Consider the following 24,619-nt stretch of genomic DNA (forward strand, 5'->3'; position numbering starts at 1 on the left):
AAAATGTTTTTTATTCTCCTTTTTCATCGTTATATTGTATTTATATATACAGTCTATAACGAGGACTGAAATGGCAGAATAATTACCTCGTTATACGCGGATCTCGTTATATCAGACAACAATAATATTGTGCATACATATTATATAGTTGTCTAAAATATTAACTTTCTATTATAGTGATGCCATTCGGAGCAATATAAGACGCTAAAATATTGTGCCCTGGACAATAAGGCTTCGCCATCATAAATTATAATTTTCTTACAATATTCAGTACCGGCCAATAGATACACAGAACAGGAAGAAGTTTATTATAGGCAGGCGGTGAATTTTTATTAAAGCACAACCCTCGATAACCGCGCAGATGTTGGGAATTTATGTAAACAGGTAGGTAGTTGGGGTATTTACTTATAGCCATTACAGCGCTAAAAATAGATAAAGAATAATAAAGATACATATTTTACGATTTCATTTTTCCTCGTTATAGAGGTGTTCAGTTCAATAGGAATTTCATGGGACATCTAGTGTACCTCGTTATAAGCGAAACCTCGTAATAACCGTGTTCGTTATAGAGAGAGTCTACTGTATTATAAAATAAGAAAATGCTTAGCGCAAACGCAGTACTGCAATCTTCCTAAGGAGGAAGATGTTAATTTATGTAGTATACTTAGGAAGAATGCAGTAACATGAGTTTTTAGAGTAAATAAAATATATTTTGCCAATCTTATGTATAAATATGAATTCTATGATATTTATTATGTATATAAAGTAGAAAACAAAAAAAAATTCTAAATAGTTTTCAACGGCTAGACATTTAAACAAAAACCGATTTTACTCAAATGTGATCTCTCTGCAGATACGGCGTTTTTCCTAAGGACGGCAGTATTGAACTTCTGGTATATCTACCCATAGAGATGGTCAGCTCTAATCAGGCATTTCAAGTTATAACTTAGAAAAAGTACGGTATAATATGAATTTTATTTCAAATTAACAGTTTGTACATAATCTACCATTGCTATAATCCTTTAACATAATATGCTCCTAACAATATACATCAATAGAAATTAAAATTGAAAGTTACATTTTTGGTTTCTTCGATGTTTGCAATAAGTTCTAACTAGTTGCAGAAGCCCATGGTGGAGTCATAGGTTGTGGATTCTGTAAGTACGACATAACGATTGCAGATATAGATAACATAAACGAACTCAGGATCTGAAATGAAAAATGTGTTAGAAATTTGCAATTAAATACTTAATTTAATATAAAATATAAAGAATAATACAACTTGGTAAATTTTGGGAATGCTTTACCCATTATACGTTTGCCAAAAGAAAACGATACATCTTTGAATTTGTCCTGATTTATTTCTAAGCCGAATTTCAGTGCCTCTATTTCTACTCTTTTTTGTAATTTATTTTTGTTTTAGTTTTTGCTAGCAGTGTCACATAATACTTGTTCTTTCTAAGATTATTCTTATTAATTTAACTAATTTCTTGGGTATTTTCAATTGTCTTAGTGGTACATCTTTCCTCCATTTATTCTATCATACGCCTGTCCGAAGTTGATGAACACAGCCTGTAGTCATTTTGTATTCATACCAGGTTATTTTTATTACTTTGGCGGACCTAGTAGTTTCTCTTCTTTTGTGGCATTGACGCACGGCCTTTTTTGTATAATAATTTTGTATTATTAAGGCATTGCACCACTCTTCGGGCATTTTTTCTCTTTTCCGTATAAGTTTTATCAGTTCATGTAACTTTTCACTAGTTTATCACCTCCTACACTTTAATATTTTTGCACTTATTTCATTTTATCCTGGGTTTTCATTGTTTTTCAAATAGCTAGTAATTCTTTGAACTTCTCTAGTTTGGCTATTCTACATCTTCTTCGTCTTTTTTTGGTATCTTCTTATTTTTAATCATGATTAAAATCCGGATTATAAGCATTTTGCTTTTTTTGCTTATTATTGTAATGCATTTTAATAACTTAGGCTTAGGAGATAAACGGGAAAACCAATCGTTATACCTGTCCATGTAATAAACTAATATTTGTTTGCAGAAAGCCCAAATTTATTATATTGTTGTAAAATACTTTTCGGTAGTATCGGTACATTTGTCTAAATTTAAATACCTACGCACCAATCACATCTGCAGATGTTGAAAGAACTTTTTCTAGGCATAAATAATATGTATACAGATAGAAGACATAGCTTTTTACAAGAAAATTTTGAAAAACATTTTATTAGTTGTTTTTATGCTAATGGCCATGAATAAAAAATATATTAATATGTTAATCATTTTTCGATTTTTTTATTACATTATAGCTTAACACTTTTGTAATTTTTTATTTATTGTTAATAATACGATAATTAAAAATAAATGTAATTTAATGTTAATGTCCTTTATTCATATTTATATCATATCCATGTTTACTTACAGGTTTTTTTCTTGAACCTTGCTTATTTCATAAAAACTTTGCTTATTTTTGCGACATTTTTTGCTTATATAAGTGCTTATTTTGACCTTTCTGTCATGCTTATAATCCGGGCTTTATTCATGATTAAAGTGTTTACTATTTCTATTTCACTGAAGGACTAAGGACTCTTGGCCGCAGAAGAATGTTCTAGATTTAAAAGAGTGGTTTGATGATATAGCCTTGATTCTTAATCAAATCTCCGATAGGAGAGGAATGGAAAGAAGAACATTTTTATTTTGCAATAATCCACAATTATACGTTAAAAGGAGTTTATTTTGGCGTTTCGATTTCCACATCTTAACACTATAACGTATTTAATATTAAACTAATCTTGACTTAATATTAAAATTTGAATATTTAAATCGTCGATAATGAAATCTGTATTCATCATCAATCAACCAATCGAGTCCACTGCTGCACATAGGCCTACCTCAGTTCTTTCCAGTGTTCTACACTGAGCCGCTTGTGACCAGTTTGCCGCTACTCTTTTTTACGTCGTCAGTTCATCTAGTCGAAGGTCGTTCTCGGCTTCTTTTATAGTTTCTCGGCATCCATCCATGATTCGTCTTGTCCACCGTCTATATTGTGTTCTAGCTAAGTCTCTGCTCTGTTCCACTAAAGCATCGTGATTTTTTGCATATCCTCGTGAACCCCTAATCTTTGCCTGATTTGTTGGTTTATTATGTGGCCTTGAAAGCTCACGTCCAGCATTGAACGTTATAGGCTCGGCTAGCTCTGGAATTTATTTGCGGATTTTTGCGTCAGTGTTAAAGTCTCTGCTTCATAAGTTTGTACGTGCGAAACACATTGGTTGTAAACCTTAAGGTTGAGACACATGTAAATTTAACTTCTTAGAGTATGGCTTAGTTTCCCAAATACTGCCCACGTCAGGCCTATTCGCCTCTGATTTTATGTTTTTGATTTTCTCTGCTTATTTTGATTTTGTGTCCCAGATATTTGTAAGTGTCTGTTTGTTATATGGTATTATTGTCAATAGTTATATTTCCGCTCATTACGAGATTTGTCATAAATTTAATTTTCTCAAAGTTTATTTTTAATCCTGCTCTCTCAAACAGAGTTTTAAGCGAATGTATCGTAGAAACAGTATCTTGTAAGTTGTCTGCGAGTAATACAACGTCATCTGCAAACCTCACATGATTTAATCTTTATCCATTTATATTGATATTGATGTCCATAACTTGCCATTGAGTGTATTTAAACATTGACTTTATAGTTGACGTGAACAATTTTGGTGAAATATTGTCTCGTTGTCTTACTGCTGGACCTAGGCTGAATAAGAATTTGTCTTACTCAGCTGGTATTCACATACAACAGAGAGTTACTTCAGGCAAGCTGTATATTTGTTTTTTGCAATAGTTGGAAATAGTCTCTTGGAATTTTTAAAGTTTACATAAATATATTAAATAAAAAGTTATTAATAAAAAGACTACAAATAAATTCTATAATGTTCCAATCATTTTCCGTCTTTTTTGAAAATATAAATTACTCTATAGTCGAAAATATAAATATATATAAACAAATGTAAAATAGGTTTTTTCTTACCTGTTTGGTGTCGTCTGTAATTCTAGAATTGGCGAAGCTGATGCAGGAGCAATATAGAGCTACCCAAGCACACCATTTTAAACGCATCATAAGACCACACATGCTAAAGATCATACCTAAAATACAATAATAGTAATGTCAAATATAAACATTATGAATTTTAATGAAAAACAAAATGCATAGTTCAAACATGTTATTGGTATTACATCAATTTTTAAACTGAAAATACTAATCATAACACAATGAAAATTTTTACCGAAAAATAAGAATACTTCTCACAAAAGCATCATCCTCGCAGTACCTATAAAAAGTACACTGGCGCGGTACATATAAGGAACAGGATTAGGGATATAGGTGAGCAAATAGAAAAACATGTTTTGCTAATTTAATAACGTCTTTTTAGAAGCAGACATAGATATATATTTTACAAAGTGCAATTTCCGCAATAAATGACACAACACTGCTTAAACTGAGGGAACAAAAATGGGCATAAATCGTCTTTCTTCTTCTTCTCCTTAGCTTTCTATCGTCCATGTTTTGACATAGCCCTCTCCCAACTCCTTCCATCAGTCTTTATCATGAGAAACATACTTCCAATTTGTTCCGGCTATTCATTTTATGTCATCTACCCATCTACCCATTTGTAGTCTTCTTCTTGGTGGTTTACCTTCGTAACGTCTCTAATGTTGTACTGTGGCGTTCCAACGTTGGTCTTTTTGTCTAGTAGTGGGGCCTACGAAGCATAGGGAGACCTCTGCACGTGCGGCATTCCAATGGAGTTAATCAAAACTACATATATGTCGACAACATAGCTGTGAAATATTGACTGACATCAAGAAATATGTTTCTCGAAACATGGAATTTCCTACTCGTCATTCAAGATCAGGTTATTCCAACCAGAATTCTTCGAAAAGAAGGGGTCATTTTAGATTTCTAAGGGGTCAAAACCAGGCCCAAGGAAGCAATTCGAGACCTTACAATTTACGACAGGGTCTCGCTAAAGCCTAACCCCACCAAAACTCAAGTCTGTTCTTTCCACCTCAGACCTCAGATCGAGAGAGGCAAAAAGAAGGCTGAAGATCAGATGGAACGGACACCAACTGGAACACGCGGACCGTCCTATATACCTCGGAGTAAAGATTGGCAGCATTTCTTGGCAAAATTTATACAGAGGTCAAAGACGGAAACTAAGGAACACGAGGGAGCACTTGATGCCATTAGCAAGGTAGTCATAAAATGTAAAGCTGCAACTGCTCGAGGGAAAACTGATGTGATACAGACAGCTAAACGAACTGCGTGTAACAGGTGTACTCCCGAAGAGAAGATTACCAAATTGCAAACCAGCAATTTCCTTCCCTACAGATTGTGGAGATGGTGAATATTTCGAAGGACTTTCGTGACAAAAAACAGAGTCAAAAGCTATTAAGTCTGAACAACTCAAATGGGAATCTGAAAATGGCATTATTCCATCTTTATAAATAAAAGAAAGGACACAAGAATGGAGAATCGCAGTCGATTCAGAACTATATGTGAGCCTAGTAAGGGTACGGGTAGAATTTAACAGGCTGTACTATGCCCTATTACAATCCCCGTCGGGCTAATTTTATACAGTTGGATTGAAAGAAATCTACGCAGACTAGGGATAATACAGAACTTAATTAATTTTGCGTATGAAACCGAAGAGATCCACGCAAACGGAAGAAACGTCACAGGGAGAACAAGACGAATATCCAAATGGTCAGGAGATCAAATTTTAGGAGAGAGGAGCTAATAATTGAAATACATACCTACCAGACACTAAAATTTAAACCTTTTTTTTTTATAGATTTGACTTGTCCAGCCAGAAGAAATCATTAAACCCCCAATAAGAAAGTTGGTATGATGATTTTAACGTTAATTAATCTGGCTTTTTATTGTTTGGAAAAGTAGATTGCATTATTGTATCCTATATTATGCTCGGCTACTTTTCTTTTTTTAAAATACCACTGGTATACCTACTCATTCGATCATCAGTTCATATTATGACCATATTACAGCGTGAAAAGTATTTCGACGGAGAATGAACCAGGTATGTTTCACTTTGAGCCGTCTTACCAGTAGCAGTCGTTCATATAGGATGTGCCGATAATATACTTATATCGTCTAGACTACACCTATGCATTAAATAAAACGTGTACTTAAATCGTCTGACAGTATAAAAGACCGAGCAGAAATCCATAGGATTTGTGCGTTGAACGGAGAATAATTAACCAGACCTTCAGAACCCCGGCGATTTAGCGAGCTGAGCGAATTCGACGAATCCCGACCCCATCCAAAGCTACGCGCGTTGAGCGAAGCCATCTTTACATATTTTACCATCTGTCGCGCTAAGCGAGATACTTCCTCTCTTTAACGCTAATTATCTTTTCTTTTGTGTGTTTGGTTTCAAAATAAATGTCTTAAAAAACGAATCTTCTCTCCGACTGACTTTGTTACTCGAGATTATAACTTGATTCTTACCTTGATAATACAGATAAAACTTTTACCTGACTAAGATTCAGTTCATTTTCTTCTTACTCCTATTAACCCTGGAATGCTACCTGGGGTACACTTGTACCCCAAACGTGTTTAAAAGTTACACCAGTCTGCAGGAGTGGGGGCTGCGGTCATGAGAACCTCGGTAGTTTCATCTTTCGTGACGACAGTTTAGATGTGATATTGATAACGCACTGTGCATTTTTAGTTCTTGAGATATTTGAGGTCCGGGGTATACGTGTACCCCAGTGTAGCAGAATAATATATTTTTTTGTTCTGACATGTATGTAAGTGCAATTTTTTGCTAAACTATTGAAATTATAATCATTATAATCTCGTACATCATGTTAACCTTCGGATAACCAAGGTGGGTTTTGTACCCCAGCGTATGTTTATACAAAGACTAATAGAAAGACGCGTCGTTGGCCATTATGCCTTTTTTACAATCTGCTCAACATTGTGGGATATAACTCGATGATCCTTTTACGTGGTTCTAATGCGCCAGAAAAGGAAATTCTTGTCAACAGAAGAGCTTCCCTAAGGGTCAGGGTAGCATTCCATGGTGCCTAATGTATGCTGATGATGTAGTGTTAATAGGAAATAGTGAAAAAGACTTAGAACACAATCTGGAACAGTGGAGACAAGCTCTGGAGGAAAAAGGTTTAAAACTTAGTAGGACAAAAACAGAGTATTTGGAATGTTCATTTAAAGATGGAGTTACTACAAATAAAATGGTATCTTTGGATGGTGAAATGATTGTGAAAAGCAATAGTTTTAAGTACCTAGGATCGGTATTACAGAGTAATGGAGAAATAGATGGAGATGAGTGCAGTAGAATTAGGGCTGGATAGATGAAGTGGAAAGAAGCGAGTGGTGTGTTGTGTGACAGAATTATTCCAATGAAGCTGAAGGGAAAATTCTATAAAACAGCCATAAGACCGGCTATGATGTACGGAACTGAATGTTGGGCAGTGAAAAAGAAAGAGGAACAACGAATGCATGTGGCGGAAATGAGAATGCTTAGATGGATGAGTGGAGTGACAAAGAAGGATAAAATTAGAAATGAGTATATTAGGGGAAGTCTAGGTGTGGCACCAATTGATGCCAAAATGAGAGAGCATAGGTTAAGATGGTTTGGTCATGTTCAACGTCGAGACGTTAATCACCCAATACGAAGAATAGCTGAAGTGCAGGTTCCTGGAAGGAATAGGAGAGGAAGACCAAAGAAGACCTGGGGGGAGACGATAAGGCAGGACATGTTGGTAAAGGGGATTAACATTGATATGACCCAAGATATAATTGTGTGGAGAAATGCAATTAGGGAAGCCGACCCCGCATAGGGATAAGGCAAAGAGAATGATGAATGATGAGAAGAGCTTCCCTAAAAAACTGGCACTTGATTTAATGAAACCTCAAATGGAAAGTCGTTTGGAATGTTCGACTTTGAGGCGTGAACTTCGCGAAACTATTTGCAATGTACTAAAAATACCTAATCCAGTAGAAGTACCAACAAGACCGGTTGCTACCACAGGCAGATGCACATTTTGTCCCAGAAGCGAAGATCGGAAATCCAGAGTTAGCTGTGCCCTATGCAAAAAATTCATTTGTTTGCAGCATAAAAAAAATATGCCCAACTTGTGGATAATAATATAATAAAATATTTTTGTATACAAAATAGACTCTTAACATGTAATGTTAACGATTGTTTTTGTCATACGTTCTTAAATATACATATATAAATATTTTTAGGTCGATTTTATTTGGGGTACCATTGTAACCCTGTGTAGCAAATTGAATTTAAAAAATAAGTGTAGCAATCCAGGGTTAAGGGAAATTGACACTTTATGTACTTTATATAAGACATATTTCCACTTCATATAATTATAGCAATGCAAATAATAAATCTATACAGCGTTTCACGTTAAGAACGTTGCTTAGATAGGCCGATGTATTTCTTATGGACGATAGAAGCGCGCCGATGCGATGCTACGCAATACTGATTAGAATGAATCGTATATCGGCAGTCGAGTATCCACCCGTGCCCGAGAGGTTTTACTGATCTCCATAAGCGCAATGTTCCGATCTTAACGTGAAACAAAGTATAGAGTAAGATATTTCAAATGAAACAAATTAAATACTTTAAACGATATATTTCTGCACAATGAAATACTTTTATAATATATAACACAGCCATAATTGTCTATTCTCTTTACATTACACATTTACCAAAGATTGGTTTTTCAACACACTTAATTTTATACATTGCTGTTTTTCGTCATATCCACAATCAAAATCAATATTCTATTAACCTCACTTTTCGTTCAAAATAAATGCAGTGAGAAGCTAAATCGTATTACGAATCATATTGATACAAAGACCATCACACAATATTGTGGCTACGTTGCTAGATAGTTATAATTGAAGTAATGAATATAGTAGAATGATCAAAATTGTAGATTTGGATAGTTCTACTTTAAGATATAGTGCGGCGGCTGATTGTTCTGCTAATTAAATATGTAATTAAAAATAGTTATTTTTTACTAAGTACATAATATGTAAAAAAAGAGAGTAATAAATCAGTGTCAAATTGTATATTATATTATATACCGTAAAAGCAGAACATCGTATGCGCTAAAATTAATTTTGACTTTATAACATTATGTCGAACAAAATGTTCTTATCTGAATGTAACAGAACACTCTACACTCTATTAATGATCTGTTTCCCAACTAAAACGCGTATCCTACTGAAACGGTATCCGGTCGATTATAAACAAATACCAAAAAGATACCAAATTTCGCCGCCTTTAAAGCCGTTCTAAATATATGTTATCGCGACTATACATATATACAAATGGATTGACGAGAGAACCTTACGACATAAATCGTATAGTCGGTTCGCTAAACTCGAGACACAACTGGCTAGCGATTTTAGTAAGTAATTTTGCCAATTTTAAAAAATTACCAAAAAAATAATTACTAAATAGTTAATAATTACTAAATAGTTTGTAATTTTGCCAATTTTGGCAAAATAGGCCAAAAACAAATAAATTACCGACTAAAATCACTAGCCAGTTGTATCAATCACGCTAGAAAGAGAATGTAGGGAAAACTATCATCCCGATGAAGATCTAGACTTCACAGAAGAAGTCGAACGAAGATGTAGAATTCTAAAAAGAAGAAAGGGCATTATAGGTATTACACACACCTCCCCTGAAGAGGTCAGACAGCTAATCAAGCGTACGAATGCTAAAAAAGCTCCAGGACCGGACAAGATTACAAACAGAGCTCTGAAAAATCTGCCAGGAAAAGCAATAGTGTACATAACAAATTTAATAAACAACATCTTAAGACTAAGACATTTCCACATAATTATCGACCGATAAGCTTATTATCAGCATTAAGCAAAATCGCAGCGCGGGTCATATTAGTTAGGCTAAAAGAAGAATCTGAAGCAATCGGAACAATACCTGAAGCACAGTTCGGATTCAGATTCGAGCACTCGTGTGAACTTCAAGTGCTGAGGTTAACAGAATATATCACGAAAGGGTTCAACAAAAAGAAATATACAGCGGCCGCCTTTCTAGACGTCAGTAAAGCATTTGACAGGGTCTGGCATGACGGCCTGCTGTATAAAATGAACCAATATGGTTATAGTGAAGCGATGACGTGTCTTCTCTCGTCATACCTAGCCAACAGGAGGTTCAGAGTTCGGATAGGGCCAACCCTGTCCGAAGTTGGGACCATGGAGGCTGGTGTGTCACAGGGGGCAGTGTTGTTGCCATATCTATATACCGTATATACGGCAGACACCCCAACTGAACCCAGATCGTTGCTAAGTCTATACGCAGATGATACAGCGATAGCTTTTAGCGGTACCCACCCAGATTTTGCAACAAGACATCTACAAAGAGCTCTTGACGAACTACAAGAATGGTGTGTGCAGTGGAAAATAGCTGTCAATCCTGACAAAACACAGGCCGTTATGTACCAAAAACGAAGAGGAAGACCAAATGAGGTACTATCCCTATTTGATACCCAAATTGAATGGTCAACTCAAGCCAAATACCTAGGCGTAATGTTGGACAAAAGGCTGACCTTTACAGAACACGTAAAACAAACGGTCAACAAAGCTAAAGCCCTTAGGAGTCAACTGTAATCGCTAATAGGTCGAAAGAGTAAACTGAGATTTAAGACAAAGATTAGGATGGCAAATTGTATAATTTTGCCAACACTAACATACGCCTCAGCCGCATGGGGGCACACGTGTAAAACCAACAAGAAAAAAATACAAACCATCCAAAACCACATGATCAGGGAAACTCTGAATATATGTACCTAGATATGTCCCATTCAGATACGTATTTGGACATACGCAACAAAAGAAAGTCCTGAGAATGATAGACGAAAGAGCACATGAAATATTTAACAATAACAGAAACCATCCTAGCAGATTATTAAGAGAATTGACTAACTACGACGAAAACCAAAGAACGGTACATAGACGGCCTAGACAGCAGTTAGCTGGATATAGAGGAAACCCTTAAGAATGAAAAATTGAGATAGCCACAGAATATCGAAACACAAATGTCGCCCTTCAGGCACTAAGTACCCTTCAGGTAGGTCAAATGGATCATAGCCGCGGAATGTGAGCATCGAGGTCACGTACCGACAGACGTGGGCTTGATGGCCACACCTTTCGGGCGCTCAGCCGTCGAGGAGAACAAAATTTATTTTGCAAATTCACCGGCTGAGTGACCGAGCACACACGGTCTGGACAGCAAGACACCGATTTAGATCGGTGCCTTGATGTCCGGAACACATTTTTTTTTAGGACACAAGTCCAAAGTAAAGTAAAAAATTAACTTAGTCATTAATAGGGAGAAAAGCTCTTCTAGCTACCCCTAAAACCAGGTGGCTTAACCACATGAAGTAATACAAAGGATGTCCCATTAGCCAGGGCATCCAAAGTAACATTAAGATCAACGCCTCCCCATTCGGTATGTCCTTCGATGGGGAGGAGTGTGACCGGTTTGATCTTCGGACATGTGGGTTCCACTTTTCCATTGGAACACACATGTCCCACGGGGCTGGGGTTGATACGAGCATGTGTGTGTGTGTGTGTGCCAGTTGTCTGAGTTTAGCGAACCGACTATAACATATTATAATGAACATTTCAGAAATAACACAGCAATGGCAATAAAATAACTTATAACTACATAAAATAAGAGAGGGTTGTTAGAGAGAGTAACAAATCAGTGTCAAATTGTCATTTCTTAAGGCGGACTCAAACGACTCGTGTACTTGGCAAATACACAACTATTTGCCTACTTGGCAAGTATCCTAGCTTTGCGATTGCGATGGCATCAGGGCGCTCACACGTCATGTACAATTTACAAGTACGCGAGCGTAAACATTTGGCTTAAAAACCTTGACAAATGAATCAGTGGTTTGATTATTAAATGAATAGTTGCAGTAAATGCCAATTATTTGTGCACTTCGTTTGAGCGCCTCTGCTCAAGTATAGACAACTATGTACTTGGCAAGTGTACGAATAACCGTTACCCTTTGACTCGGGCCATTATTACCGACCTCAAATGGAAAACCAACGAGCGGCAACGAGTGACAAATAATAATTGTACTAAAAACCCACTCACACAACATGACATGGCAAATGTACGCAAGTAACGATTATTCGCCAAGAACACAAGTCGTTTGTGTCCAGCTTTAGCCTTGGCCGAAATAGCGAAGAGCCGCGAGGTGTGCAGATAGAAAAGGAAGTACAAGATGAAGACGCACGTCTTTAGCAAATTTAGAACATCATTGCCAAGTCTTGTCCGACAGTTTGCTATAACTATCTTATTTTTACAATGAAAATACAATTGCTCATTCCTTATTATTGTTTGTTTGCTATGGACTTTGAACTTTCAATTAACAAAGTGCCTTGAAGAGAGGAAAATACCCATTCATCATTTGAAAATACACATATTTTAAGAATAAGAAACAGTAATAAACTGGTTCTTATCCTAATTTAATATGCAACTCACAGAATCAAAACCATCAAACTGGAAATTATTCTTTCCTATGGATGAGCTAGGTATATGCCCAACAAGGGGCCATGCGGACTACGAAGTAGAGGAATTCTACGATGACATTGTTCTAGCCTTAAATGATACAACAACACACTATACCATAATATGCGGTGACTTTAACGCTAAAACGGGGAGAAAGGCAGACGATATAGAAACATCACTGGGAAAATTTGGTTTGGGAGATAGAAACGAACGCGGTGAAACTTTACTTAGTTTCCTGATGGAGAAAAATCTGTTCCAAATGAACAGCTTCTTCTACAAAAAAGAACATCGTAGATGGACGTGGCAGAGCCCAAATGGAAAAACTAGGAACGAGATCGATTTTATAATCACCGACAAGAAGCAAATCTTTAAAGACGTTACAGTTCTAAACCAGTTTTCAACAGGTAGCGACCACAGAATGGTAAAAGCCTCGATAGAAATAGACCTTGGGAAAGAGAGCTACCGGAAGCTACGGGAAAAGAAGTCCACAACTACCTGGACCGAGCCTAAAAATATAAATGCATTTGAAGAACATATCCACAGCATTCTCGAAAGCGATAGGAATACAGACCTAAATGTTAACACCCTTAGGCCCGGTTGTACAATCGAGGTTCAACTCCGGCTCAGCGCCATTACCGAGTTCAGGGCAAGAAGTGCGTTGTACATACAAAGTTTAAGCTTGAGCTCGGTTTAAGCCCGGGTTCAGCTGAGCGGTCGATGTTCGGCGGTTTAACGCTGGTTCAAGCATTTTTAACCTCACATTTTTGTCATTGTCAACGGAAATCATAATATTTACACCTTAAAAATGAACCTCATTGAAAATTTAACTAATAATGAAGATTTTCTGGAAATGGTAAATATTCTAGAAGGAAGGAGAACACAGAAACAGTGTAGGTCTAGAGAAAATCATTTTGAAAATGGAAGGATAATGCATTGTTGCAAAGATTTTGGATATCTGTTCACTGTTCACTATTTGTATGAAACTAGTATTGCTCATAGAATAAAAAATCGAACAGATAGGTAAGAACGAGAACGAAAACAAGTGGCAAATTTGTTATTGACATTTCAAGAACCAAGCTGTATCTTCTAAGAACATGGTTTTTATTGCCTTAAATTAAGGTTTTGTGCAGTGAAGTGGGCCCATATCACTGGTTTTAAGCAACAGGCTCCTTTTTGCAACTTGTGAATGATTTTGAAGCAAATGTAGAAAACGATTTTGTTAATTTATTAAATTAGATGTACATAATTTATTAATAAATCTTAAATTAATTATATTTGTACCATGCTTATGTAGGTACATATCACTTTATTTAATAATAATTACAAACTAATTTACCTTCTAAAATTATTTAAATTACCTACCTACTTCCCTAGAATAAGGCAAATATTAACATTTTTGAGTGAATTTGAAATCATAGCTGTAAACAGTTAAATATTTATGAGAAGAGAATGTGAAGATTGAATTAGTATCTTCTTTGGTGATAGTGGTTACGGAGTCAAGAAAACCTGATAACACCCTTACGCAATCCTTCATCACAAGCTGAAATTTTATTTAATGAGGCACAATGAGAATGCAGAATGCATAGACACAGTTGAATGGGTCTACCGAATAACAATTGTTAAGTGCCATGTGATTCGTTTTTAAGAAATCGAACAAAAATGTTAAAATTGGAATATTGGTAAATTTACACATTTAAGGGTTAGTTTAATACAGTTTGTAAATAACTGTACTGTATTACTAATCCTTTTTTAATGGCATGGACTATATGTCAATCAGCCAGTCAAAGCATGACTAATATATTAAGAAGAATATAGGTACATTTAAAGACCGTAAAGTCCATAAAATATCAATGACGAAGAAAAGTTAGTTCAGTTGAGATGTAATTTAAGTACTGAAATTAAACAGATGGTACTAAGCTGAAGTAATTAATTACTAATCCTTAAAATGTATAAATTTACCATTATTATAATTTTAACAGTTTTTGTTCGATTTCTTAAAAACGAATCACATGGCACTTTTATTCGGAAGGCCCATTCAATTGTAATTGGAACATCAATGATACACAATATTGCAATGCTTTTTAATAACCCTTTGCCCATACTACATAAAGAAGAAGAAGTAGCAATAACATTAGCCAAAAATGTAGTAAATCTAACTGTCTATAGTCTAGAGAATCATGAGAAGTACAATTTGTCAAACGTAGGAGGAGGTTGAAAATCTTATGCATGAATACTTTGTTAATTTAGAAATTTAAACTAATACATACAACAACTATTAGATATTTATAAAAATTTCTTACTATCTGCTACAATCAATGGCTTTGATAAACTTCTTTAAAATTTTGGGGGTTATTTGTTTCATTCTATTTTGTACAATTCTGCTTTATTATTTGGCCAAAGATACCAATATTTCTTTTTGAGAGGTGAAATTGGAAGGCTTTTTTGCGTCCAGTGTAGAAAAAAACACTTATATAAAAACAGTTTTTTACAAAAAGAAAATAAACACATTGCAATATCCTAATACTTATAATACCTATTCAAATGGTCTGTTCACAAATTTAACGTAGGAAATTGATTAAACTGATAAACTAAACGATAGAAAATACCGATTAAACTAATAACAGTAATAAAAGAATTATATTGACAAAAACCAAATAATAATACATAAATGGCGGGAAAATTTATGTCGAGAATTGACGGGAATTGCTTTGAATACGCATGCCTTACGTTGCCAACCTTACCAAAATTTGTATGAACCTCGGCTTAACTGAACTCGGCATTGAACAACCCGAATGAAGTTAAACCGACGCTCAAAATTGAACCCGGTTCAACTAAGCCATAGCTTAAGCCGCCAATGTACAATCGGGCCTTAATGACATTATAATAGAAGCTATAGAAGAGAGCCCGAAGATACACTGCCAAAAGACGTCACATAACAAAAGAATAATCCCCCAAACACAATCATTAATGGAAGAGCGGAGAAAACTGCAAAGTAATAGAAGTAAAGAACACAAAGAACTTAGAGAGATAAGTAAAAGAATACAAAAATCTATTAGGACGGACAACCGAAAATATAAAAACGAACAAATTCAACAAACAATTGAAGATAACAAGAGCCTCAAAGTTGTAAGAAGACAATTAAGAAATGGCAAAAAAGAAATAACGAAATTAACGTCCCAGGAACGCAACTCATAAATATTGGCAATATCATTTTAAAGTCTTCTACTTTAAAATTTATAATATATGTCTGAATTGCCGATATAAATGAGTCAGATTAAATAAATTATTAGAAGAATTTTTTTACTAAGCAACAACATTTTTGTTAAATTCATTAATATTTTTTGTATTTTGACAACGACACCCGATTTGGGCATCGAAACGTTAATAAAATCATTTTTTTAGTAAAATTGTGGCTTATTTCCCACCAAAACTAGTTAATTGAAAAATAGTTAAAGAAAATAGCTTCAGAACAACACTGGATTTAGAATTTTTAAAAATTTTTACGCCGTGTGATGATCTTTATATCAAATAGTAATGGCAAAATACTCTTGGAAGGCTTAAACTCATGAACTACATATACCTAAAAAAATGGTAAAGTACCATAATATACTACTTACTATAAAAACCCATGAAGCAAATACAAGATAAACATCATTTATTCTATGATCTATTTTAACGTATTATATTTTTATTTCTACATAAATACCTTCAACTTTATTACAAAAATAGTGATATTTTAAAGAAAAGTCAATTTTCGAAGTAGCAGATTAAAATTAAAACATATACAGTATGTCCTAGACAAAGCTAAGTCTTTTTTGCTTACAACACTAACTTACAAACTGTAATAGTCACTGTAAGAGTGACATTTTTGTAACTACTAGCAATGCTAGCGTTAGCGATATAACGCTTATTTTAATGATAACAATTAAGGCAATGTTTAGACCAAATTTTTGATATAATCATATTTAGCGTTTCCGGTGGAACATATTAAGCTTTTGTAATGGCTCACTAAGCAACAGAAGATTAAACGCAAGTGAACAATAATTTAAAGCAGAAAAATTGAAACTCCTCGATGAACAAGAACTATTAAGCAGTATATACTACCTAGGAGCAACGGGAAAGAACCATTTCAAATAGTCTGTCAACTTCATGGAATAACTCAACGAAATACCTCAAAAACGTAGCGTATATATGCAACGGCGTCACCAGGATGATCCTAAGGGGGAGTTTACAACTACTAGAGGGTCGCTGAGGGGTATGGAAGAGTAATGGTGTTACGCGTATAGAGCTCAATGTATATCTCAATGGAGGGGTTAGACCCCCAAAATCCCCTCCTGGTTACGCCTCTGCCTATATGTATCCAAAAACTAGTGGCTTTGAGAATGGAATCACACATGCCCATTAACCGGGCTCACGGAGTACAGAGTCATCTTATCTGTCGCTCCCACGGGTAACTCCTATCATACGTTTGGTTTTCGATTATAGATACGCGACTGAAGGAAACGCTAAAATCGGCAACATCGCTTACGAGAATGACTTGCCACTGTAGAATCGACGAATGACTGAATAAATCCGCGCGACTCAGGTGTGGGAAACGGGGAAGCAGTGTTGCCATATATTAGGTGTACTCATATATCTAATTTAAAAGTAAACACACGGTATCTGGTACTTCAGTAAGCCGAAGCGAATTGATAGCTAAGTTAAAATTGGACATAGCTCTCTGGGATATAACACAGACATTTACTCAGGGATGTGGGTTAAGACCACAATGGTAGGCACGAGCATGGAAGAGAACATCTTCGTTACAACTTGGAGGGCGAAAATGACAACACTGGTTTTAGAGATGGTAAAGTAGTCTTCACAAATAAGAGTTATACTCGTAAAATGACAGCAAAACACCTGTTACTCCATAAAGATAATTTAAGTTTATGCACCAAGATCGCAGCCAATGGAGACAGCAAGCTAACAATATTTAGAGTGTCACCACGCTCTTATAAGGGCTCAAGGAATAAGAAGAGAAGTACAGACTCCCACTAGACCGAAATTTGACAAATAAATATAAAAGAAACAAACGGGAGATTCATAAGAATCCAACAAAATAACACAACTACTTCCAAAGGGGATATCCAGCAGACTACGAAAACCTACCAATCCTCGTAAGATCCCGACAGAAAACAACATTAGGAAACGATTCCAGATCTCTTACAGAAAAGATCAAGACACTTGAGTTATTAAAGCAACGCTTATCCAGAACTAAAAGAAGGAACAAGAGTGAGCAGGGTCTTCACACTAGCAAGGACGTCTTAACACAGAATTCTCCAACTACAACACTAGGAGAACTGATAATGTCAGCCTCTAGATGGGCTGCGTCTAACAGAAGTACTATTGCTAAAAAAACAAAAATGAGAAAATTTGCTTCCTTCCCAAGAGATTGGTAGTGATAGTTACGAAGTTCCTTTAATTTGGATCAATAAAGCAGTGATCCCCAAGAACTATCCGGTAAAAATTATGCCGAAGAATGAAATACGGTCCCTTTTACTTGCTCGATAAAAAAGATGTTGACACATCTACAGGTATATTGGATTTATAAATGCCGAGGATGCCGAGTCCTTTAACATCACAAAGATCCGTTTTGAAGAAAAAATGAGTGAAAAGCTGTTATGACTGAAGAACTATGCGAAATATTAAAAAAATCGAGGTACCAAATTTTGGTGGATGGAAGCTAGATTAGACATTAAACTTAAAACCTGTACATTTTTTAATCTGAGCTATGTTGTGAGATGGCTTTTTTCTATAGCACAGGACTTCTTGACGTTTCATAGAAGCTAAGAGTTTGTATTGAAAGAACGAACGAAGTGACACAGACAACTAGTGTAGACAAAGATCTAACCTGAGGTAACGAAGAGAAGAAAAACTTAGTAGACAATTCGATGTACTTATTAAAAATATAGAAGATGTCAAAGTTAAAGTCATACATATTTAAGTGTGGAGTTAAGAGCCTTTTACTATATAGCTCCGATTAAAGATAGATCTTAATATGGTTGAAAATTTTCATTAAATTCATTACAACTTGTCTAAGACACAATGTAAATATAAAATCACAGTTTCCAATAGCACCAAATCAATATTTGGCTTTTCATTCCAAATCATATTTTTTTACAAATATTATATGTTACCTTCCAGAATTGGTCGACCATATTACCTAGTATATTTTTTAATACATAATGCCAATCACTGCTACTGGGTAATATGCCTGGATCCTGCGTACCTAAAAAAGTTGATTACTAGCATGCTGAAAATTTGTTAATAGCTTAACGGTGTCTAGTCGGACAAACTTTGATGGTTGGGAACACTGGAACAAAGGAAGTTTTAATTGTGGAACAGGTTAAAAAGTTGGAACGTCAGACTACGAAAACGTCCCATGTATTTTGTCGGATAGAACTTCCAATTGACTTGTTATCCTTTCATTTAACTCTCATGCAAAAATCAGACTGGAATTTTTCACCAACTGGGCATTTTAATAAGTGCGACACGTAGAACATGTCAAATGACTGGAATTATGTTGGTGATAAATAGCAGTCTGATTTTTGCATGAGAGTTTGATGAAAGGGTATCAAATCAATTGGAAGTTCTGTCCGACAAAATACATGGGACATTTAGTCTCGACGTTCAAAATTTTTAGCCCGTTCCACAATTAAAACTGTTAGTGTTCCCGTACATCAACGTTTGTACGACTAGACACCGTTAAGCTATTAAAAAAATTTCAGCTTGCTATTAATCAAGTTTTTTTTAGTACACGGGATCCAAGCCTATAATTTCAAATGTAATATTTGCCTACTGTTCGCGTAATGTACTAGAAATAAACCTAATTTATTACAATTTCATGGATAAATTGGCTACAAAATCGAACCTAACTTATTTGGCTAGATTTAATAAAACTATAAAAAAGAGGAGAATTAAAGCCATAGATGCGCCCTTCTGAATTATAATAAAAATATTTATATGACTGCTGCAAATCATACGGTATTAATTATAGAACAACATGTACACAATTTATGTAAATATCACATACAGTTACCACAATCAGCAATTGACTGTAGTTAATATTCTTTACATTTCTAAATTAAATACATAGCAAGCCATAGGCATAAACCATACTGGCTCGAAACGACGGTTCAGTTTTAAATAAAAAATAAAAAAACAACAAAAAACCGCATACCTCCGTCAAACCCTGCAATCCTCTCCTGTCGTGATAGACCATTCATTTTCTAGAATTTTCATCAGACAACTATAGAACTTGATCCCCTTAAGGCCATACTTACGAAAAATAATCAGAAAAACCACGATAAAGTTCAGCAAGTTCGAAAAACGTCCAACGAGCATAAACTGTGATGAAGACGATACGTACAGGTGAACCAGAATACGAATAGACGTGAACATAGTGTGCGAGCTAGCTGATTTAAAATTACGTCAAGGAGCACTCTGTTGATCGAGAACCACTTAGCTGTGTATGTGTATAGTTTCACTGTAGAAACGATTCGCGAGGTTGACAAATTTTGTGTTGGTAAAATCAAATTTTTAATAATAGTGATTTTGAATCGTATAATTGCTCATTTAATCTAAACATGAATCAACAATATAAATTGAAGCGAAAAGTTTTGAATGCTCAATTTCTTGAAATAATAGACTCAGTGGTAAAATCCGCTAAACGAGAAGCGGCTGCTGATAAACCTATTATTGACTTTGAAAAAGTGCAAGAGTGTGTGGCTAGTACGGCAGGTACATAATTTGAAAAAGAATAGTACATAATCGATTTTTAGAAGAATAGTAAATACGCAGGAAATAGAGGTTTGAGATAAGCTAGGCTCCGCATAGTGGGGCCAACCAAAAATCTCACAGCCCAACTTCTTCTTTTAGACCGTAGAAAATGCTCCCTGGTGGTCAGTGTGCTCACCATCCACTGTAGATTCTGGTGACACGTGGTGATGAAAGTGACTTGTGGCTTTCTGTGAAGCCATGAGGTTGCTTAATGATTAGACGTTCGGCGCGGCATCGACAGGAGGAGCACAGATTTCCAGCCCCTGCTGATTCTGACAGACATGGGAGCCCGGTACAGCCTGGGCCCCCAAAACGCCGAAGACCAGGTTCTTATGGACCTGATCGGCAGGATAGTGGTAATGCAATGGACCCGTCGTAGGAGGTCTAAGTGTCTGAAGGACTCATAAGTGGGCCCTGCCCCGATGTACCGTACCATACCATACCAAGCAGGAAATATATCCGATTTTATCACTCAGGGCAGAAAATATCTTCAAAAATACAAATGCACAGTTGAACAAGGTCTATTACGTCGACAGATTATTAATTTTCATAGAACTGAAAAACGACTCACTTTAAATGTGTCCTGCACTATTTTTCTTTTTGAAAATACAATACCGTAATTGTAAACTTATAGTCAAGTATACTTTAATATAAAAAACAAATTTGAATATACCTATTGTAAGAAGTTAATTCTTAACTTTTATAATTTTATGCAAAAGTTAACAACTCATTATTAATAAGGTCAACCATATGTGACATTATACATATTAAAAAAAAAATTGAAAAACCTTAATAATAGTTAATTTCACAGGATTGTTCTGAAGAGAACAGAGCAGGTAAGTCGCGGTGGAAATTTAGCGCGATGCCATCCAGGAGGTTTATATCAATGCTTTTGAAAATAAAATGAGTTTGTTTTACATGGATGTCTACTGCGCAGCCTATAAGGATGCTTCCCTGTGATTGGTCCGTTCGAAGCCAAGTTGTCATTACCTATTCAATTTATTTTTGAATTTCTAAAGTAATTAAATACAGTACATTTTTGAAATATGAAGGAGGATCTGATTATTTACAGCTGACATTTCATCACTATCATCACTTGACTGACACAACATCGCAAAAGCACAGTCTTTTTGTCATTCAAATTTCATTAAACTACATCACTTGATAGTGGTTCTAGCTGGACTGACAGCGCAGGTGACCTCCTTGCTATGTGCTGTCGACATCGACGTAACTAGTAGCATACACCGTGACCTACACCTCCACCTCGACCCACTTGTTCTGTTCTTACCCTTAGGTGTTAGCGCAAAATTTCTAAAGGTGTTGAGTATCACGTGTCAGTATATAAAAGTTGTTTAATTTTTATCACCTAAAAATCCTGTGTAATTAGCGCAACGAATTTTTTTACACTGAGTAAAGAAAATGGAAAAAGCAAATTTTATTACAAACTCTTATTATCAAAAAAATAGATTAATAAAATATGCACTTAGTTTAAAAAATTAGCAAAATTAAATTTTAAGTTTGTTTTAGAATAATTGACTATAATTGTAAATTGAAAAGTAATGAGCAAAATAAATTGTTTCTTTTTTTATGTTTTTATAATTCGACAAGTGTTTTTTCTTATAGAGCTCTAACGAATGCTTGGATTTAATCAAATGTTTAAAAATATGGAAGAACTGGGGCAGTTCGGGATACCAACAAAACTAAGGAAAATGCTAACGGTGAATCACAAGAACACCACCACGAAGATAAGACTTAATGGAGCAGCCTTTAAGGATATTAAAACAAACGAAGGCATTAAACAGGGACACTAAATCTCCATGAAATTATTCAACCTGATCTTGTATAGTCAGGAGGAACCTGATCTTGTGAACAAACCTCAGTGAACAACAATACTATCTCAAATCTGTCTGGAGTAATAACATACTTATTTGATCTGGCCATTACAGCAAATATAAAGATGGCATTCCAACGAGCAATAGAAAAACTAGACAAAGAATCAAAAATAATATGATTGAAGATAAACGAGGTCACTACCAAAAATGGTAGGAAATGTGACAGAAATGCCTCATTACACATAACTAAGTTTCAAGCATTATCCATTTTGAACTACAATTGGTCAACATATCGCATCAATGTTAATGGCAATAAGTTAAATCACCTCGAATTCGCTGACGACATCCTGATTATAGCGAGCACATTCGAAGAACTACATACTAAGATGAAGGAACTCACAGACGGCTCCCAATACGTCGGCCTAAATATGAACATGACAAAAACAAAGACAAACACAGACAACTAGAGTCCAGATGTATAACTATAAATGGCAATGCGATAGAACAGGTCCAAGCATATCCTGGACAAAATTCTGAAACTTGACAGAGAGGACCAACGAGCGAGAAAATTACTAGAAGAGCAAGATTTGCATGGGCAGGATTTGGAAAACTGAGTTGGATACTTAAGAACTAAAAATACCTCAATACTTGAGGAACAATATGTTCAACCAGTGTGTCCAAACTTTTACCCTAACCAAGGCCAATATGAATAAACCAGCCACAACAGAAATTACAATATTAGGTTCACGACTGTCCGATAAAAGAGGAACGATTGGGCAACATCAAAAACAAAAGTCGAGGATATGACAGCAAAAATTATCAAACTCAAAGGAAAAGCTTCGCTGGCCACACTGCTATATAAAAAGACCAACATTGGAACGCCACAATACAGCATTGGAGACCTTAAAAAGTTAGACGACCAAGAAGACCACAGATGAGTTGGGTAGATGGCATCAAAAAAAAAATAGCCGGAACAAATCAGAAGTATGTTGCCCAGGAAAGAGATCGATGGAAGGAGGTCGGAGAGGTATATGTCCAACAATGGACGATAGAAGGCTAATAAAGGAAAAGAATAAGGAGTTAAATTTAATGAACTTAACTTTACTTCAAAGTAAATGCTTCCCAGTATTTCTCTAAAACCTAGGATATGTAAATGGAACTACAAATATGCAACAAATCTTCTAGGTTTGGACTATAATTTTTTGTGTAACCAACTACAGACGAACCAACTTGCCATTTCGAGTATGAAAGAAAAGGTAGACTGGTTAATACCTGTGAATCAAACACTCAATATACTCAGAGGTGAAAACTAACAGTATTCGGGAATTAATATATTGTTCTGAAACTATTTTCTTGTGGCATCTTAATACAATTTACTCTTTTTACTGGGAATAGCCTAGCCTAGAATAAAGGGCCTAGCCGGTTAAGATGATGAAAAGTGCCCCCAACTCGATTCGAATTCCATATAGGTCTCCGTTTAGCATATATAGTGAAACTAACTTTCTGAAATTTTTAACCCCCTAGGTGGTCATGTGACCCACCTAGAGCCTAATTAGGCTTTTTATGTTTTTATTTTTTATCACAGCCGCATCGCGAACTAGCGAAAAACTTTAAATAAAAAATTTGTAAGATTTAAAAAGTTCTGTGCGAAAATTTTTTTTTTATTTTTGGCGGGAAATTTAAATTTTAGAACGATTTTAAAATTTTAAATGAGTATAAAAAAATAACTAAGACATTCGTTTTCACGAAAACAATATATAACGTGTATTTTTGCATAATATTTCACCCTGAATTTTTTCAAATTTTTAAGATTGGTGAAAAGCACCTTTAAAAATAAAAAACCGCATTTTTTCGGTTTTTTTTTTCGTTTTTTGATACAATTTTATACATATTTTTCAAAAAGGGTAACACCGTCACTGGAGTAGGTAAAAAATTGAAAAAGAATTGGGGTTTGCTTAATAAAAAATTTTTGTAACGCCATCCATTTTCAAGATACAGGGCGTTGAAGAAAACAAAATTTTACACATTTTTTACGATTTTCCCGAAACTACTGGCAACACTGTAATAAAACTTGGCGGGTTTTAAGAGGTAGTTATTGTGCATGTTTTGACATACAATTAAGGATTTGATATTCATCATTGGCGCGCTTAGGGGTAATGGTTTGAACTTTTCAAAGAAAAAAAGATAGTACGCCACTGACATATTTCAAATTAACAATCATTTTTGAATTCATCATTCAATTCGCGATAAAAAAACTATCTTATAATTTTTTCATACGAGGCGCCGTTTTGCTGCAAAAAATAAAATATCTTAACGCTTCCAAAGTATTAGAATTAGTTTTTATAAT

At 35.2% G+C, this 24,619-nt stretch overlaps 1 protein-coding gene and 1 long non-coding RNA gene across 3 annotated transcripts in view; both read right to left on the minus strand.

The window, feature by feature from the left end:
* Nucleotides 1-956: 956 nt before the first annotated feature.
* Nucleotides 957-24,619, minus strand: part of LOC114333967 (PAT complex subunit Asterix) — a 54,343-nt gene continuing 30,680 nt past the window's right edge. For both annotated transcript variants that reach the window (XM_050643117.1, XM_050643116.1), the window contains exons 3-4: nt 4,036-4,151; nt 957-1,209 (exon numbers count right to left, since the gene is read on the minus strand). In XM_050643117.1, the coding sequence (XP_050499074.1) occupies nt 1,111-1,209; nt 4,036-4,151 (215 nt within the window). In that variant the 3' untranslated portion in view covers nt 957-1,110. The remainder of the gene's footprint in view (nt 1,210-4,035; nt 4,152-24,619) is intronic.
* Nucleotides 8,685-23,751, minus strand: LOC126879822 (uncharacterized). The gene is made up of 2 exons (XR_007696296.1): nt 15,156-23,751; nt 8,685-14,162 (listed from the first exon to the last, which is right to left on the minus strand). It is a non-coding gene; the product is annotated as an uncharacterized LOC126879822 (long non-coding RNA).

Source organism: Diabrotica virgifera, chromosome 2, assembly GCF_917563875.1.
Source record: "Diabrotica virgifera virgifera chromosome 2, PGI_DIABVI_V3a".
Classification (NCBI taxonomy): Eukaryota; Metazoa; Arthropoda; class Insecta; order Coleoptera; family Chrysomelidae; genus Diabrotica; species Diabrotica virgifera.